Below are 16,459 nucleotides of genomic sequence, written 5' to 3' on the forward strand. Positions count from 1 at the left end.
TCCTAGATCATCCCCAGTGGCCCAGCACCCCCCATGCTCCGTCCCGGGCCTCTCTGGATTTCTGAGTCCAGGGGGTGTAGCCTAGGCCCCACAAGAATACCACACAAAGAAGTTATGGTCACCAGTGATGAGTGCTTTACCAGAGAACTCGGTATGAATGAGTCAGGGGAAATTACACGGTCAGGTGAGGTGGGATGGGGAAGGGGGGAGTAGGGACACTCCCCCAGGTTGGCCTCAGCCAACGACGTCCCGAGTCCCAGGCCCGGCCCCACTGTCTTCCCGCTGGAGGCTGCAGCGGTTCATCTTGAGCTGAGTCAGCTGGATGTAGCGCAGGACGTTGGTGTCTGCAGGAGAGGTGGGCAAGGCATTATCTGTGTGTCCTGGGGCAGCAGGTGACATCCGCACCACCTTGACTCATACGTCATGGTCCCCATCCTCCACTGGCTCCCCCACACAGCCTGTGTCGCCAGAGCCCTTCTCACAAAGCCCAGCCAAGCAGGCAGAGCAGGACGTGTCACACCTCCATACTTTTGTATCTGCCATGCCTTCAGCCAGGCACGCCTGCGCTCAGAGACTCCTGTCGCACTTCTCACCCTCCAGCAACACTGGAGGAAGTGTGTTCTCTCCAAAGCCCTTAGAGGAAAACTCTCCTCACACCCTGGGCCATGCACCTGTTGTGCTCCTACTTCACTGGTTATTAACACAGAACTGAGTCTTCTGCCTCCTCCACCCACACACACACCCTATGATCTCCCATTGGGCAAGGAACAAGCCTCCATGTCTGCCAACCCCTCCCCCTGCTAATTTTCTGGCATTGCCAGGAAAGGTGAATGAATAGGTGAGTGTGTGAATGGGTTAGTGAGTAGGTGAATGGGTTTGAGGGGGGATAGGTAAATGGAGATGGAGGCGCGCGGTGGAGGGGCCGGGGGCAGAGGTTGTGAGTGGCCAGGAAAGTGACTAAATAGGTGAACAGAAGGTATCAGTGTGGGTTAATGGCCAAAGAGCTGAGAGGTGGTTGAGGGAATGCCAGGGACGACAGGTGAGTGGACATGAATCACTGGCAGGTGAGTGGATGAGTGTATGTGTGAGGAGTAGATGGGTAAAGAGTGGGCGTGGGGTAGGGGGCACAGCACTCGCTGAAGCCGCTCTGCCCTCATGCTCCTTCCCGTGTTTCCTCCTCTCTCCCACCCTCACTTGCTCCCACCCGCTCCCACCCACCTGTGGGCTCCCGGCTGCGGGCCTCCTGCAGGTAGCGCAAGGCGCGTGCATAGTCGCCCAGGTGGTAGAAGGCAATGCCGGCGCGGTAGGTAGCCTTGAAGTTGCCCTGCTGCTTCTCCAGCACCTTGAGGCAGTACTCGCGCACCCGCTCATAGTTCACCAGCTCCGACTGCAGGAGGCAGGCTGCGGGAGCACCGCAACCGGTGCTCTCACAGCCTGTCGACACTGAGGCCTCGGCTGATCGCGAGGAGCCTGGCCTTCAGGCTCCAGAGAATCAATCCCTTCCGTTTCAGACGGCGGAGCCCAGCCTACAGGCTTGCTCCGGCCACCAGGAAACGCCAAGCTTCTGACCAATCAAGACAGAATCAATCTGCGCCGCCGCTAGAGGGCGCGAAAAACACACAGCGGGGCTCTCGGAGCTTCCTTAGCTGAGAGGTGTCTGTTAGGGAGAGTACTAAGGGCGATCTCAGAGATGGTGAGGGATGGGCCCTTGAATGACTCCTCCAGGGTAAGTTTTTCTCACCTGAGATTCGCAGGTGGCAGCCCAAAGCCCATTTCCTGCATCCCAGCTCCTTCCATCCCTAGACTCCCAACACCTCTCCCTAATCAAGTTTTTAGTTCTTCCCCCATCTCACAGACCCCAGCCCTAACGCCTTCAAGCCTCCAGCCCCAACCCCAAGGCTTGAGGAGTACCTCTCACGTCCCGCCCCTCTCACATAGGCACCCTCTGCGCTCCCCGACGGCCGTACCCGTGAGAGAGTCGTAACATTCCACCTCTGTGTTCTCCACCAGGCGCCGCTGCTCCTCGCTGAGGCGGGCTGGCCCGGGGCTGGTGGCGGGCCCGGGGGTGGGGGCGGGCAGGCCTCCAGGGCGGGCTCCCTGCGCCGCCTTCAGCTGCAGTAGCGCTCGATGATACTTGCCGATGGCTTCCCGGAACTTCTTCTCCCGGTAGCAGCGCTGACCCTCCGCCTTAAACGCCACGGCGGCCCGCAGGCTGCTGTCGAGCGCCGCACCCAGGGCTCCCGACGCTTCTGGGGTAGGACTGGACCGGGCCGATCCATGGCGGGGGCTGGGGCCCGGCGGGGAAAGGGCGGGAGGCGGGCGCGGCGGAGGCTCCGGGGCAGCGCTGAGCATCAGCACCGGGGACAGCGCGCCGCGCTGCATTGTGGGAAACTCCTGCGGCCGCCGCTGCAGCTACCGCATCGCCCCCCGCGGGGCTGGTCCCCACCCTTTCTCCGCCCCCGCACCTCCGACAGCCGACTCCGGCTGCCCCCTATGGGTCTAGAGAAACCCCTCAAAACCCCACTCTCTTCAAAACCCTTCTTCCCACTCCTCTTACCTTCCCCACCCTGCTGCTTGCTCTCCTCCCCTATGCCCAGAGCTCCCGAACCTTTCTAGGAGGAAGGAACAAGTCTGGGGGAAAGAGCAGGAAGATAACCTCATGGAAAGCTGGTTTTCAGACCGGTAGGCATCTGGCATAGTTGGATAAGAACACAGGCCATGGATTCAAGCTGCCCAAATTCCTGCTTATTTTCTCACTAGTTGTTGACTTGGACAAATCACCCAAATTACCTGTGATTCTGTATCCTCATCCATGACACAGGGCTATGATACCAAATGTGGAACACACTCGTTTATCTATGCAACAAACAAATATTGACTGATATCTTTCTGTGCCCAATTCTGGGACTGGGTGATGCTGGGACATAGGAGGGACTGAGAGCACCTCAGAGTCTACCCTCACTGGGTTCCTTGGCAAGTGGGGAGACAGACCAGTGATCAGACAGTGGCAGTCCAGAGTGGGCTAACCTGAGAGGTAGAGGCAGAGGGGCCAGGCTGCAATGGGGGAAACACAACAAGCTCTGCAGATCCACAGGAGGCACACCCGGCATGGGCTGAGATGGTGAGTGAAGACTTCCTGAAGGAGGGGAGAACTCGATGAACAGAGAGATCTGCTTCTTTCCCTCAGCTAGCTCACTGTCTGGGTAGAACGAGACAGCAAGAAAGCAGTCAAGTGACAGCGCAGCATGAGGGTCACAGTAATAAAAAATGCACAGAGCAAGAAACACACGAGAGATTTTCAAGAGAAAAAGAGTGAATGATTGTCCTGCAACCCTCCTTAGCCGCTTAGTGCTGAGACCTTGAGTAAGCTCCTCGGTCTTCCTCCACCTTCCTTGTGTGTAACATGGGGGTAGCAAGTGAGCTTACCTCCCAAGCAGCTGCAGGAGCTGAATCGTGTTATGTAGGTAAAGCATGTGGTACAGTAATGACCAAATAGCAGCCAGTGTTCCTTATCATTCTTGAGACTGTGAGATATATGATTGTAAGTGCCTGACTCGGAGTCATCGTCCACATAAACTAGTTTCACTTATTTTATTTGGCTCCATTGGGTCTTAGTTGCAGCATGCAGGATGTTTCCTTACGGTGCATGGACTCTCTAGTTGCAGTGTGTGGGTATAGTTGCTTTTAGGCATGAGGGATCTTAGTTCCCCGACCAGGGGTCGACTTGGCATTGCCTGCAATGTAAGGTGGATTCTTAACCACTGGAGCACCATGGAACTCCTGGCACATTCATGAATAGTTGTGGAATAAATGAATGAATGAGTAACTATGTATAGCACCATTACCACCCCCACCAAGACCCTAGCCTGGGTCTCATTCCCAAGCATCAACCCTGCATTTCCACTGTCCCCTCCCCCTCCCACGGCAGTTCCCACCCAACAGACCCACACCTGAACATGACACCTCTCATTCCAACTGCATTTCTATATTTTATTGTCTGAGTCGCTCCCTGATCCTCCAAACGTGAACACCCCAGTGGTGAAAACTTCCTCTCAGCACCTCCAAACCTAGGCTTAGTTAAGAGTCTAACATTCCCGGGACTATATTCCAGAACAGCATCAGTCACCTTTCTGCACCTCAGACATGTTTTTAATTGAAAATGTGGAAACCCACTGATTCATAGCAACTATTTTCTGAGCAAACCTACTAATGTCTGAGTGCTACAGGCTCAGTAGAAAGAGGGGACAACGGTACTAGCTCACAGTTCTGCTAAGATGCAGTGCTAGCACTTCCACAGTACCTACGAGGTGTCAGGCACGGTCCTAAAGCTTCATGTTTATGTTAACTCACGTCCTCATCACACCACCATGAGGTCGGTACTATAATTATACCACTGACACTGTGGCACTTCAGATGTTAAATAAACCAGACCGCATTTAACAAACTCTTGCTATCCAAGGCCCATACGATCACAAACTGATGACCCTCGCAAGCCAGTATATGTGATGTGTTGGATTTATGCAACCGTTAAAAATACTGAATTAGTTGCCAACATATAAAAGCAGAGATATTTATGGAATCGCAGATTTTCAACTTCCCTTACGAACGAAATCTGAAAACCTGGCACCATGAAGGTGACATTCTTCATGACTAGGAAAGGCATTCTCAGTTCCTCACAGTCGTCCTTCCTAGTTTCTCCCCAACCGGGAGACCAAGGTTCATTAGCCCGCGTTGCTATTTTCCTCTCAGCGTCTCTAATTTCCCCAAGTATTTGCGTTTGAGATCCGAGTTTTTCCCCAGCTCAGCGGTGCTTGTGGAAGCCCGCCAGTGCCCCCTGGCGGCGTAATCCAGAATTCTCATCTTGTCTCCAGCGTGAGAACATCCAATCAGGTGAGTGGGAGGCCCGGAAGTGGCCAATCAAAAATTAGAGCAGGGCCAGAATTTGACCACTGAGGATAGAGAGCGCTCGGAATAAAAACTTTTTTATTGAAGTGGGAAACCGACGCACAAGAAGAGTCTTTTTTGCTGGGGTCTCCGGGCTCAGGGAGGCCCCGGTGGGGAGTGGCGGAGCAGGCAGGCGGCGGCGAGGCTGGTGCCCTGGCGCTGGGGCCGCGCGTACTTGAGGAAGACGGCGGCGCGGCCGGGCGCGGGGCCTCGGAGCGCAGCGCGGACCATGCACGGCTCGAGCGGGCCCAGCTCCGCTCGGCTGCGGCGGAGAGAAGGAGAAACGGAGGTGGGGCAAGAATAGCGGGGGACAGGACACCACCTGTCCTCGGATTTTGAGGCTGAGAAGACAAGCTGACTTGGGTCCCCGGGGCTGCTCAGGCGCTCTCTCGGGGTCAGACACGCCACCCATCCTCCAGAGCGACTGGAGGGCGCCGAGGGGCGGACCCTCTGTTCTGCCCTCAGGGCGCGGCTATGGGAGAGTCAGCACCCGCGGAGAGGGAAGGAGTAGGGGCTGAGGGTGGACAGACAGACATCCAGCTCTACCCTAGGGGCACAGACTGGAGGAAAAGATGATCACTCTGCCCCGCGGTGGCACAGTTAACAAGATGAGGTGGTTCGAGCAGCTAAAGGGTCATCGCATTCGCGGCCAGGAGATGGGGAACTCGAGGTTTGCAGACCCCTCATTCGCAACTCTGGAATGCAGTTAGAGCATCTTCTGGGCCTGAGGAAATCCTATTTTTCACCCTAGGACAAAGTTAAGGGTCCCCAAATCTGTACAAACACCCCATTCTCTGAGACACCTCCAGAGAAAAGCAAATGGGACCCCACCCAGACTAGGCAGTCACCCCATTCTCTCTCGCACTCAGGAAACAAGTCTAGCCCCGCCCCCACATAATTGACTCATATTCTCTGAGACGGTAAAGACGGCGACAAAGAAGGTAGGCCCTGCAGCCACAGAGACCCTTCACAGAGGCCATACCTGTAAAGCGCCGGCTCAGGCCCGGAACCTGCTCCCTCGAGCACTCGGTGAGCCAGGCTCAGCGCCGCAGCTGCACGGCGACCCGGCTCCCACCCTGCGGCTTCGGCCTCTAGCAGAGACAGCTCCAAGAAGTAAGTGGCGAGAAGCAACACCTGCCGTTTCCGCGGGTAGCGTGTCAGGGCACGCCCCTACTCGCGAGGCCGCGCCACGCCCGCACAGGCCACACCCCTACCCGCGAGGCCACGCCCACCCGCACAAGCCATGCCCCGACCCAAGAGGCCGCGCCGCGCTCCTGCCCCTTGCACCTGGGGGCCGCTCCGGGCCAGAGCAGCAAGCAACCCGAGGCAAAGTAGCGGGCCCGGGTGGTGCAGCCGGAAATCCAAGCGGCTCAAGATGCGGCGCTCCGCGCGCAGAAGCTCGGCCCGCGAGAAGGAGCCAGCGCCCAGGAGACAGAGGGAGGAGGGCTGGGAATTGGGGGAAAAGAGGTGGGGAAATCTTCGACCCTAGCTCGTTACTCCCTGGACTTGAGCGCCTGGGATCGTTTCAATCCCCTTTCTGGGCCTCAGTTTCCTGGTCTGTAAAATGGGGCCATTGATTTGCTGTCTGGAAGTCACGGAAAGCAGAGGCTTCACAGCCAGATAGTTCCTGACCTCAAACCCTACCGTTTACTCACTGTCTGACATGGACATCCAGTGAAGCTCTCTGAGATTCAGTGTCTTCACATAAAACGGAGATATGACTTCCTACTTCACCAGGCAGTCCTGGTAAGGCACTGCGTTCATGCACGTTAACTATACTCAAGAAGGACTACAGCGACTATAACTACTCAAGACTGAGTCCAAGTCCCAAGTGCTTGTCTTCTGGCAAATGTCTTCCTCTCTCTGGGCCTCAGTCTCTTCTTCTGTTAAAAGGACACATTGGTAGCCTCTACCACATAGAGACATGCTGGGATTCCAAGACTAGGTAAAGCGCTTGCTTGGCACACACTAGACATTTAATCTGTGAGGCGGGCAGGAATGGCTCCACCCTCCCAAGCCCCGCCCCGGAAGTACCTCGGGAAGCACGCACTCTTCCACTTTGCACGCCAAGAACAGGCAGGCCATGCCCAGCAGCTGCAGGCGGTGTAGGCGCACTCGGCTCGCGCGCAAGTAGGAATCAAGCAGGTGCACGGCCAGGTAGAGCGTGTCCCCCGCCAGACCCAGGTACTCCTGGGGAGGGGAGCGAGTGAGCACCAAGGTTCAAGACTGCTACGCAGGCCCCTCCTTGGCCCCTCCCAGTTACGTACGTGCACCTGAACCAGCCAGTCCACCACTAGCGCGCGCATCTCTGGGGTCACGGTGCGGGGCAGGGCCCTCCGGGGCAGCGCGCGGCACACCTGCGGTCGGGCAAGGACGGCTTCAGTCTCCACACCTGTGCCTGGCTTCCCTCCCGGAGTCCAGCCCTGGGTGCCTCAGTCTCCTCGCATCAGTTTGACGTCACGAGTGCCACATACAAACTGGCCTCCAACATCTCTTCCGAATACGCTCCTCTTGGGTGTCCCCATCTAGAACCCTGGACTTTGTTCTGGACGCCTCACTTTCCAGCTCTCCAGTTTAGCCCCAAGGCCACAGGACTTCATTACTGAGCATCTTATCCTGGGTTCCCAGACTCCAGTCTTAGTCACCAACCCTCAACCCATCCTCCTCAGAGCACCCAGAGGGTCTTTCTAAAGTATAAATCTGACCAAGGAACTCCCCAGCTTACAACCCCTTCCGTGGCTTTCAGTACCCTTAAGAGAAAATCCTAATTGCCCTCAGACTCCGGCCCTGCTCCAGCATCACCTATCCCCTCTCTGCTGCCAAAACCTGCACTTCTTTTGGTCCTGGACTATCCCAACCTCGTTCCTACCTCAGGCCCTCGGCATCTATGTGCCAGCTGAAATGGTCATTCCCCACTCCTTGCGTTTCTGACTTCTCAGTCCTTCCAGTCTCAGCTAAAATTTCCCCAACTTTTTCTATACTTTTCCGTGCACCCTATCATCTCTATCTCATTGCTTTATTTTCCTCATGGTATTTTCAGCCTGGAGATATCTGGTGTTTACTTCAAAGTCTTGCCTTTTTGCCCCACTAGACTGTCAGCAGGGCAGGGATTTCTGTCCAGATCACATCTGTATCTTGGTTCCTAACAGAGACCCTGGCATGGGAGAAATGCTCACAAGATGTGAAATAAACGCATCCCTTCAGTATTTCTTCTGGCAATGCCTGTCTCAGACAGTATCTGTGGACAACCATAGTCTGTGTTTTGGTTTTTGTGGCCCTTCTGAAATTATTGCCTACATTTGCTTGTTTGTCTCTGCTCATTGAGGCAGACTGTCTCGTGGTGTCCATCACGGCATCCCCAGTCCCTAGAACATGCTCAGAAACATTTGCTAATGACTCACCAAATAATTGATAAGTGGGTCAGTGTGAGAGACTGCTGCTGCTCAGTCGCTTCAGTCATGTCCGACTCTGTGCGACCCCAAGACGGCAGCCCACCAGGCTCCCCCATCCCTGGGATTCTCCAGGCAAGAACACTGGAGTGGGTTGCCATTTCCTCCTCCAATGCATGAAAGTGAAAAAAGTGAAGTCGCTCAGTCGTGTCCAACTCGTAGCGACCTCATGGACTGCAGCCTTCTAGGCTCCTCTGCCCATGGGGTTTTCCAGGCAAGAGCACTGGAGTGGGGTGCCATTGCCTTCTCCAACGTGAGAGACTATGCAGTACCAAGGGAGGGGCTGCAGACAGCTGGGGAGGCTGGGAAGGGCATTCCACACAGGTACAGTGCACGAGAGAAAGGCCAAGTGGTGGGCGGCAGCAGTGTAAAGGCTGCGAAGTCAGCGGGAAGTGACGTGAGAGGCTCGTGAGGTGGGAGTTAGGAAAGACTTGTTGAGTGGATGTTGGGTGAGAGAGTCAGCTTTGGCTTCCTCCAACCCGAACGTCCACCTCTGCTGCCCTCCAGGGATGTGGGAAGCGTTAGAGTTGCCCAAAGCCCGCTGGCCCACGGATGTCCCCCCACCCCACCCCAACCCCACTCACCATGACTTCGGCGAAGATGTCCCTGGCGTACTCACGTTCTCCCTCCAGCCCCAGCGCACTCAGAGCCTCCTCCAGCCCCGGCGGCGCGCAAGGCCCCGGGGGCCTCTCCAGGCGTCCTGGGGAGACGCTCCTGCCCGCCAGGACGCTGTCAGGAATTGAGGTGCTCTGAGGCTCTGGGTCGAGGCAGGCGTTTGGACTCTGCAAGGGAGAGGGGCTGGGGTCAAAAGCCTGGAGAGAGGCCCAAGCCGAGAGGCGGGAACCTGGCTCCTGTATCTCACCAGCATCCTTCGGGCTGGCGTCAAGGGTCAAGCTGAGCGCTCGCCTCTTCCTGCTGGAACGGAGGACCCGCGACAGGTGCTTTAAATGCGCGTGGGCGCATGCGTGCTGAGCACGGTTCACCTGGGCAGGTGCAGAGGCAAAGACAAAATGCTACACAGGCTGTCTCTGCCCCATCCAAACTCTCTAGGTCAGGCAGATGGCTCAAACCTTCTTTCTGCTACTTACTATGGTCAGAAGCAGGCCCTGTGAGCCTCACTCTCCTCAGCGATACAGCAGGGATTTCAAAACTTATCCAACACAGTGGTCCTGAGGAATTTGTAAGATTGTTAAATGTCCAGCACAGGGATCAAAACCTTAAAGGCTCAAGGCAAGGGAGCTATAAAATCATGTAACAAGTATTGATAGAAGGCCTCTGTCCCCTGTGGTGGGTATTCAGGGATGAGCCCGTGGTCGCTGCCTTTACCAAACAGCTTCCAGGGTAGCTGATCCTCACGAGTCACCGGCGATCTGGCTCGGTTAGTGCAGCGGCCTCTTCACTGCTCTTCCTGTAGCTGCCCTCCACAATCACCACCCACTGTGCAGCTGGAAATGACGCTGTGACCCCTAATACATCAGATCATGCTCTGCCTCTGTTCAAAACATTGTGGGCTCCCATAGCCCTCAAGTTCAAAGTCCAAGAGGCCCTATTATCTTCCCACCCCCAAACATACCTTTGAGCCCATCTCCTATCCCCCTCACTCACTCCTCTCCCATCACACTGGCTTCCTGGCTCAGCCTCACCCACACCAGGCACAGTTCTACCTCAGGGCCTTTGCACTGGCTGTTCCCTGCCTGGAACCTCCTCCCTCAGAGATCCTTCACTTCCTGCAGTTTCCTCAGATACTTCCTTCTCCATGAAAAATTGACATCCTGAGCACTTCCTGCTCCCATTCTATGCACGTCCTCTTACCTTAGCACTTACTGCCTTATTTATTGTCTGCCTCCTGGCTGGACTGTGAACCCCATGAAGGCAGGGCCTCTCTAGTTTTCTCATTGCTGTATTCTCAGTGCCTCCAGGAGGCTTGCCAGTGTCAGCACGTAAATATTTGCTGAATGAATGAGTGGACAGGAGGCCCTCTCTGAGGTTATGTTGAAACTGACACCTGTCAGAGCAGCCAGAAATGCAGATAGAGGAGAGAATGTTCCAGGTGTGTGTGTCGTTGCCGGGGGGAGGGGGGTTGGTTTCGGGGGAGGCATGAGCAAAGACCCTGAGGCAGGAGAGCTTGCTTATTTTCAGGCACTGAGAGGTCGTTGAGGTGGGAAAAGTGAGCAGTGTGAGATGCTGGACCAGTGGCTTCCTGTCATACTTGAAACTCAAACATCTTACCATGGGCCCAAGGTCTTTCTGGCCCATTGTTACCTGTTTAACCTCATTTTCTTCTACTTTTTCTAGGTCTTCACTCCTTGAGACACTGTCTTTATGTTCCCCAAACACATCAGACACCTGCCTGCCTCAGGACCTTTGCACTTGCCATTCCTCTACCTGAACCAGATGAGAACCTGGATATGTATATGCTCAGAGGACCTCTACGCAGTGGGAGGCAGACCTCAGAGGTAGTGCAGGTTTGGTTCCAGACCACCTCAGTAAAGCAAATACTGCAATAAAGTGAGTCACACAAATTTTGGTTTCCCAGTGTATGTAAAAGTTGTGTACACTATTGCAGTCTGTTGTGTGCAACAGTATTATATCTAAAGAAAAAATGTGCATACCTTAATTTTAAAATACTTTATTTAAAAAAATGCTATCATCTGAAAACAGGGTTGCCACAAACCTTCGATTTGTTTAAAAAAAAATGCAGTCTCTGTGAAGCACAATAAAATGCTGTAACAAAATTACTACAAGGGGAAAGTAGCAGCTTTACAGGGGCGAAATCTGACAGACATCGTAACTGAGGAGTCCGGTCATCAGAAACAGAACAGACTGCCTGTGTACCTCCTGATAGGATACACCCAGAAGGGCACCTCATTTCAAGGAAGTTCTTTCAAAAACAGCTTACATATAACCACAAAGAAACACCAGGCAAAAAACCCTGATCAAAAAGCATTCTGCAAAATAACCGGGCTTCCCAGGTGGCTCAGTGGATAAAGCATTTGCCTGTAATGCAGGAGACAGGTTCTATCCCTGGGTGGGGAAGATCCCCTGGAGGAGGGCATGGCAACCACACTCCAGTATTCTTGCCTGGGGGATCCCATGGACAGAGGAGGCTGGCGGGCCACAGTCCACGGGGCCGCAGAGTCAGCCGCGACTGCGCCTGAGCACGGCCACGCTGCAAAATAACCGTCGTGTAAGCATCAGAGGATGGAAATGCGGCATGTTACGTGTGGATTGAGTCGTTAGCTGGGACTTCCTTTTTTTTGTATTCAGGGACCCTAATGTGATCATTAATGAAAATCTGATTAAGGTCCAAGAGAAAAGCATCTCATTGTTAACTTCTGAACTTTGGTAACTGGACTGTGGTTAAGAGAATGTTCTGGTATGGGGACAGACATATAAGTTTTTAAAAAAATAAAACTTTGGAGATTCATGGAAAGTTGTAAAGAGGACAGAGTTCCCATATACCCCATACCCACTTTCCCCTATGAATACTCTAGTGTGGTCTGTTTATCACAATTTAGTAAGCCAATATGGATACAGTATTATCAAACCCACACACTCTTCAGACTTCCTGAATTTTTACCTAGTGTCTTCACTGTCCTAGGACCCCACTGGCTTCTTTTGGTTGACAGCTTCTTAGGCTTTCTTTTTTGGAAACTTGACAGCTAAGAACCCATAGTCAGGTCTTTTGCAGAACATCCCTCAATTGGAATTTTTCTGGTGGCTATTTTCTATTAGATCGAGAGTATGCGTTTTAGGGAGGAAGAGCCCAGGGGTAAAGTAACATTCTAATCGCCTACCAAAGGCACACACAGCCCACATGATCCACCACTGTGTTGACCTTGATCACCTGGCTGACATAGCTTCACTTTCTCCACTGAAAAGTTGCCTTCCCTCACTTTTCACACTGTACTTTGTGGAGTGTCTTTGCAGCCCACATCAGAGGAATTCGGGGGCGGGGTGGGGGAGGGGGCGGTATCATGTTTCCCCTCCTTGAAGGCAGAGTGTTTACAGAAATTATCTGTAAGTCTGTGCAGGTATGTCTCTTCCCACCATTTCCATCAGCACAAACTCATTTATTTTACCCCTTGGGTGTAACCCAGTATTATGCAATTTATTGTTGCTCAAATTGCTTTCAGTTGTGGCCACTGGGGGATCTTCCCCCTTGGCTCCCGTGCCCCTTCACATGCCCCATCAGTGAGGTTTTGGTTTCAGCAGGTCCTTACGTTCCAGCACAAGATGCTCTGAATTAATCTTGAACATCTCCTACTCCAGTCGTAGAATCACTGTGGTAATTTTGAAAGTTTCAAAAGTCTTCAAAGGACCTGCAGTTACTTCAAAATTAAAGTTTAAAATACTTGAACTGCTACGCTTTGGGGAAAAGCTATCTGACATGTATTAAAGTACAGCAACTCTAGAATTTAGGCCTCAAAAATTTAAAAAGCACAAGCGCAGTAAGATGGCTTGTTACACTGAGGTTTATTACATTACTGCTGACAGCAGCAAGCAAACTGGAGACCAAGTGTTTGTCATCGGGAGGCAGCCGAGCCAGCTGAGGCGCCTCCACCTGGAGAAGAGTTTGTGAAGCGGCTGGAGGAGTGACAGCACTGCCCACAAGGAGTCCCTCAGATGCAAAACAGGAGCTGAGAAAGGATCTCGTTTCCACCAGTGACCCGGCGTGGCCTGCGGGTGCTGGTACACTGGCAGGATGGAACCCAGCGGCTTGACGTCACAGACACAGGGGTGACGTGAGGGCCAGAATGACTGCTCAAGTGCTCAAGGCCAGGGGTGGTTCGGATTTTCCTCCTCCTTTCCCAGAACTCGTGAAACGGTCTATACGCACGTGACAAAAGATCAACCTATTCAAAAATTAATTTTCATAACTGATGAAATCTTATTACAACTCTTCCCTCTAAAACGCTTTGGGAAAAGTCCTGCCAGTGAAATAAGCACCACCATTACGTCTAAGGGGATTTGTTCAACGGAGGGCGGCAGCTGAGCAGCCTCTGGGAGCCCGTCCATGGACACCAGACAAGTGCTAACCGGCTGAGGTAGACAGTGTGACAAGACCCAGCACTGGTCATCTCCAGCGGCTGCACCAGAAGGCCTTATTAAAAAAAAATATCCTTTTTATCAGAGTGTAGTTGCTATCAAAAGACTTCTCTTTGTAAGCCTCTCTGCCATTTCTCGTATGGACACACTTTTATAGTTCAATAACATTCATATAAAATTAGAAAACAGAATCTCTGAGCTTTTGTTGTAGGATCTGATTTTTTTCTCTACCCTCATTTACAACCTCAGAGACTCCAGGTGTGTGAAGGCCAACACCGTCTGGGAAAATCTGACATTAAACTCACCCGTGCCAGGGCTCAGCCGGGGCAGCCCTGGCCCAGGGCCTGTGAGGAACGATTCAAGCATGGGAGCCCCAGGATTAAAAGGCCAGGCGTCAAGAGGGGCGCAGAGCCCTGAGGGTTATGAACCCATCCGAGGTGGCCCCGGCTGACAGCCACCACACATCCCACTGATCCTCTAACGGCTTTGTATTGGAAAAATGACTTCCCTGGTGGCTCAGACGGTAAAGGTCTGCCTACAATGTGGGAGACGTGGGTTCGATTCCTGGCTCAGTAAGAGCCCCTGGAGAAGAAAATAGCAACCCACTCCAGCACTGCTGCCTGGAAAATCCCACGGATGGAGAACCTGGTGGGCTACAGTCCATGGGGCCACAGGGAGTCGGACAAGACTGAGTGACTTCACTTTTATCGGAACTGGGGGCCATAAATGAGAAGGTGTGTGCAGGCAGTGCCCCCCTCTAGGAAATGAGTCCACTCCCTCCCACACTCGCTCCCAGGGCCCAGCACTTCACCCATCTCTCCACTCCGCCTCTTTTTGCCTAAGCAGTTCCTGGGGGACCAGAATGGTCTCTGTCCACTGTACCCCCAGTCCAGGCACCTTCCACAGACTCTTCACCAGCTTCCCGCTGAAGTAACCTCCACCCTCCAACCTGCGCTTAAGCACCCCAGGTACCTCCTCTACCAGCTTCCCCACCTTGTGGCTCCACAGGCCCTGTGACCAGAGCAATGGGAGCAGGAGGCAGCCGGTGCCAGGGGCTGGACTCGGGAAGCAAGGAAAGGCCGGGGTGGTGGGCCCCAGTCTGAAATGAGGGTCTTTATTGCTTGTACCGTACAAATATGAGGAGATGGGGACAGGCCAGTGGGGAGAAGGAAGAATTGTCAGATTAACGACATACACACACGGGAAAAAAGAACCCCACCCACCCAAACCCACCCCCGCCCCACCCCAGAAGGTCTCTCTGTGAACTACCTACAGGAGGTGGGGTGGGGAGAGCAAAACCACAAAAACTAAAGTCCAAACACCCAGAGATGCTGGGAGGCAGGGGGGCAGGGCAACAAGTGGGCCCCAGGCGAGGCTCCCCTGCTAGGCCAGCGCCCCTCCCCCTCGGGATGAAGTGCTTGAGCCAGGGGTGGGGCCCGAGCCCACTCACACCACACACACGCACACACCCACACACACACGCCACGTGCATCTGCACCCCAGATGCACAGGGACGCCCACAGACAGACACAGTCTGAGGCACACACGCGAGTGCCCACAGCACTGACGCGTTCACCTTAAGGCTGCAGAACGTGAGGCCCAGAGAGCGGAAGAGCGCCAGGGGGCCCTCCCTCGGCACGTTCCAGACCCCCAGCCCACCCCCCCCGAACCCAAGTCCGCCGGGCGGGCCCAATACTGTCTCGGTGCAAGATGTGTAACAGCCGAGGCTGGTGCCCCTCCGCTCCAAGCAGAGAGAAGGGGGAGACCCCGGCCCCCATCCTCGGAAGGGGCTGGGGCCGGGCCTGGGCTCCAGCGGGAGGTAAGGCCGGCCGGAAGGAAGCCCTGGTAAGGCACGGGGCTGGTGGCTGGGGAGGCTAGCCCCCTCGTGTTCCTCCTGCCTCATCCACAGGGTCAGGAGAGCAGCTGAGGGGGCAGGGGAGACGGCCAGGCGGCCGCGCCCGCTGCGGGTTCCCCGAGGGGAGAGCGGGCCGTCCATGCGAGGGCGCCCGGACCCCGATCCTGCACACAGCCTCCACAGGCCCGTGCTACTCCCCTACCCCCGGTCCCTGGACATTATTGCTTTTTCACCCCCACGGGAGGAGGGGGCCGGACTGCCCCCGCCAGGCCACTCGGAGCCTGACGACAGGGCCAGGAAGGCAGCCTCTGACAGGGGCAGCTGCGCGGAGGCGGGCTGCCCGCGGGCCCCGCGGCTCCATGCTTCACCCCTCACGGGGGCTTTATGTCGATTAAAAACCGGAATCTCTCCCACTGCCCAAAGGCCTGGTCCTGGGCAGGCAGAGGAGAGGCTCCCGAGTCCTGGTCTGTAACAAAGGTGAGGGCAGGACGGGATCCTGGAGGCAGGGCCGCGAGGACCGCTGAGGTGAGGAGGGCTGAGGGGAAAACTGGAAATGAGGGGGAGCAGGTGAGGGATGGGGACACAAACAAAAAAGGCAAAATAAAAAGTTGAAAAAAAAAAGAAAAGAAAAAGCCCCCGGCGGTGATGGCAGCAGCCTGCGTGCGTCCCATGGCGGCGGCGGGCGGCTGCTCACTCTCGGATGCTGGCCGAATAGGAGAACTGGGGGAAGTGCGTCCGCTGGTCCAGCTCCAGTGAGCCCAGGCTGTCATCTGTGGGGGTCGGTGGACGTAGATGGGGGAGAGCTGACCAGGAGAGGGCCCAGGCCCCCCGGCCAGCCCCTGGCAGGGCTGCAGCCAGGCCACAGCGTAAACCCCAGAGACTGAGCATGCAGCTGCGGACCGAGGCTTAGTGGCCTCCCTCCCTCTCAGGCACAGCCCCACCGCCGGGCCGGGACCCCGGCCTGCTCACCCAGCCTCCCGAGCATCCCCCCAGCTCCTCTGACTCGGTCACACCAGGGTCTCGCCCAGACCTCTGTGCTCCTGTCGCCTGCCCTGGGCACCACTCCCATCCTCAACCACCCTTCCTCCACATGGAGCCAAGGCGGGGTTACCTTCCCAAGGCCTCTCCTCCTCTGCTCAAATCCTTTCCCGGCTCCCTTTAC

At 55.0% G+C, this 16,459-nt stretch overlaps 3 protein-coding genes across 10 annotated transcripts in view; all 3 read right to left on the minus strand.

Annotated features, from left to right (window-relative positions):
• TTC9B (tetratricopeptide repeat domain 9B) lies at nucleotides 113-6,017 on the minus strand. Of its 5 annotated transcripts, none has more exons than XM_013971107.2 (6): nucleotides 5,927-6,017; nucleotides 3,028-3,199; nucleotides 2,791-2,856; nucleotides 1,968-2,376; nucleotides 1,219-1,401; nucleotides 113-344 (listed from the first exon to the last, which is right to left on the minus strand). In XM_013971107.2, the coding sequence occupies exons 3-6, from the start codon at nucleotides 2,812-2,814 to the stop codon at nucleotides 235-237; spliced, it is 726 nt and encodes a 241-aa protein (XP_013826561.2). In that variant the 5' UTR covers nucleotides 2,815-2,856; nucleotides 3,028-3,199; nucleotides 5,927-6,017; the 3' UTR covers nucleotides 113-234. The 5 variants fall into 5 exon arrangements, with proteins under 5 accessions (XP_013826561.2, XP_017917902.1, XP_017917900.1 ...); XM_018062413.1 differs by having other exon boundaries at nucleotides 1,968-2,690; XM_018062411.1 differs by having other exon boundaries at nucleotides 3,028-3,136; nucleotides 5,927-6,015.
• Nucleotides 4,969-15,438, minus strand: CNTD2 (cyclin N-terminal domain containing 2). The gene is made up of 8 exons (XM_018063176.1): nucleotides 15,019-15,438; nucleotides 14,340-14,453; nucleotides 8,978-9,175; nucleotides 7,212-7,367; nucleotides 6,979-7,134; nucleotides 6,232-6,390; nucleotides 5,927-6,078; nucleotides 4,969-5,206 (listed from the first exon to the last, which is right to left on the minus strand). Exons 1-8 carry the CDS (start codon nucleotides 15,436-15,438, stop codon nucleotides 5,041-5,043), a joined length of 1,521 nt encoding a protein of 506 aa, XP_017918665.1. The 3' UTR covers nucleotides 4,969-5,040.
• The window catches only part of AKT2 (AKT serine/threonine kinase 2), a 49,484-nt gene continuing 45,877 nt past the window's right edge, over nucleotides 12,853-16,459 (minus strand). For all 4 annotated transcript variants that reach the window (XM_018062407.1, XM_018062410.1, XM_018062408.1 and 1 more), the window contains exon 14: nucleotides 12,853-16,067. In XM_018062407.1, coding sequence (XP_017917896.1) covers nucleotides 15,988-16,067 — 80 coding nt within the window. In that variant the 3' untranslated portion in view covers nucleotides 12,853-15,987. The remainder of the gene's footprint in view (nucleotides 16,068-16,459) is intronic.

The sequence above is a fragment of the Capra hircus genome, chromosome 18, assembly GCF_001704415.2.
Source record: "Capra hircus breed San Clemente chromosome 18, ASM170441v1, whole genome shotgun sequence".
In the NCBI taxonomy this organism is placed as follows: domain Eukaryota; kingdom Metazoa; phylum Chordata; class Mammalia; order Artiodactyla; family Bovidae; genus Capra; species Capra hircus.

Bases quoted from the DNA above. Each gene is read 5' to 3' on its own strand.
- TTC9B (XM_013971107.2), bottom strand. From the start codon at position 2,814: ATGGATGAGGATACAGAATCACAG. The intron at 2,377-2,790 runs GTAATTTGGGTG...CCCACAATGCAG, and splicing joins ATGAGGATACAGAATCACAG to CGCGGCGCGCTGTCCCCGGT. The intron at 345-1,218 runs GTGGGTGGGAGC...CCTCTCCTGCAG, and splicing joins CCGCAGCCGGGAGCCCACAG to ACACCAACGTCCTGCGCTAC.
- CNTD2 (XM_018063176.1), bottom strand. From the start codon at position 15,438: ATGGACGGCCCGCTCTCCCCTCGGGGAACCCGCAGCGGGCGCGGCCGC. The intron at 6,391-6,978 runs GTACTTCCGGGG...CCCAATTCCCAG, and splicing joins AAGAGTGCGTGCTTCCCGAG to CCCTCCTCCCTCTGTCTCCT. The intron at 5,207-5,926 runs GTATGGCCTCTG...TCTCCGCCGCAG, and splicing joins CCTGAGCCGGCGCTTTACAG to CCGAGCGGAGCTGGGCCCGC.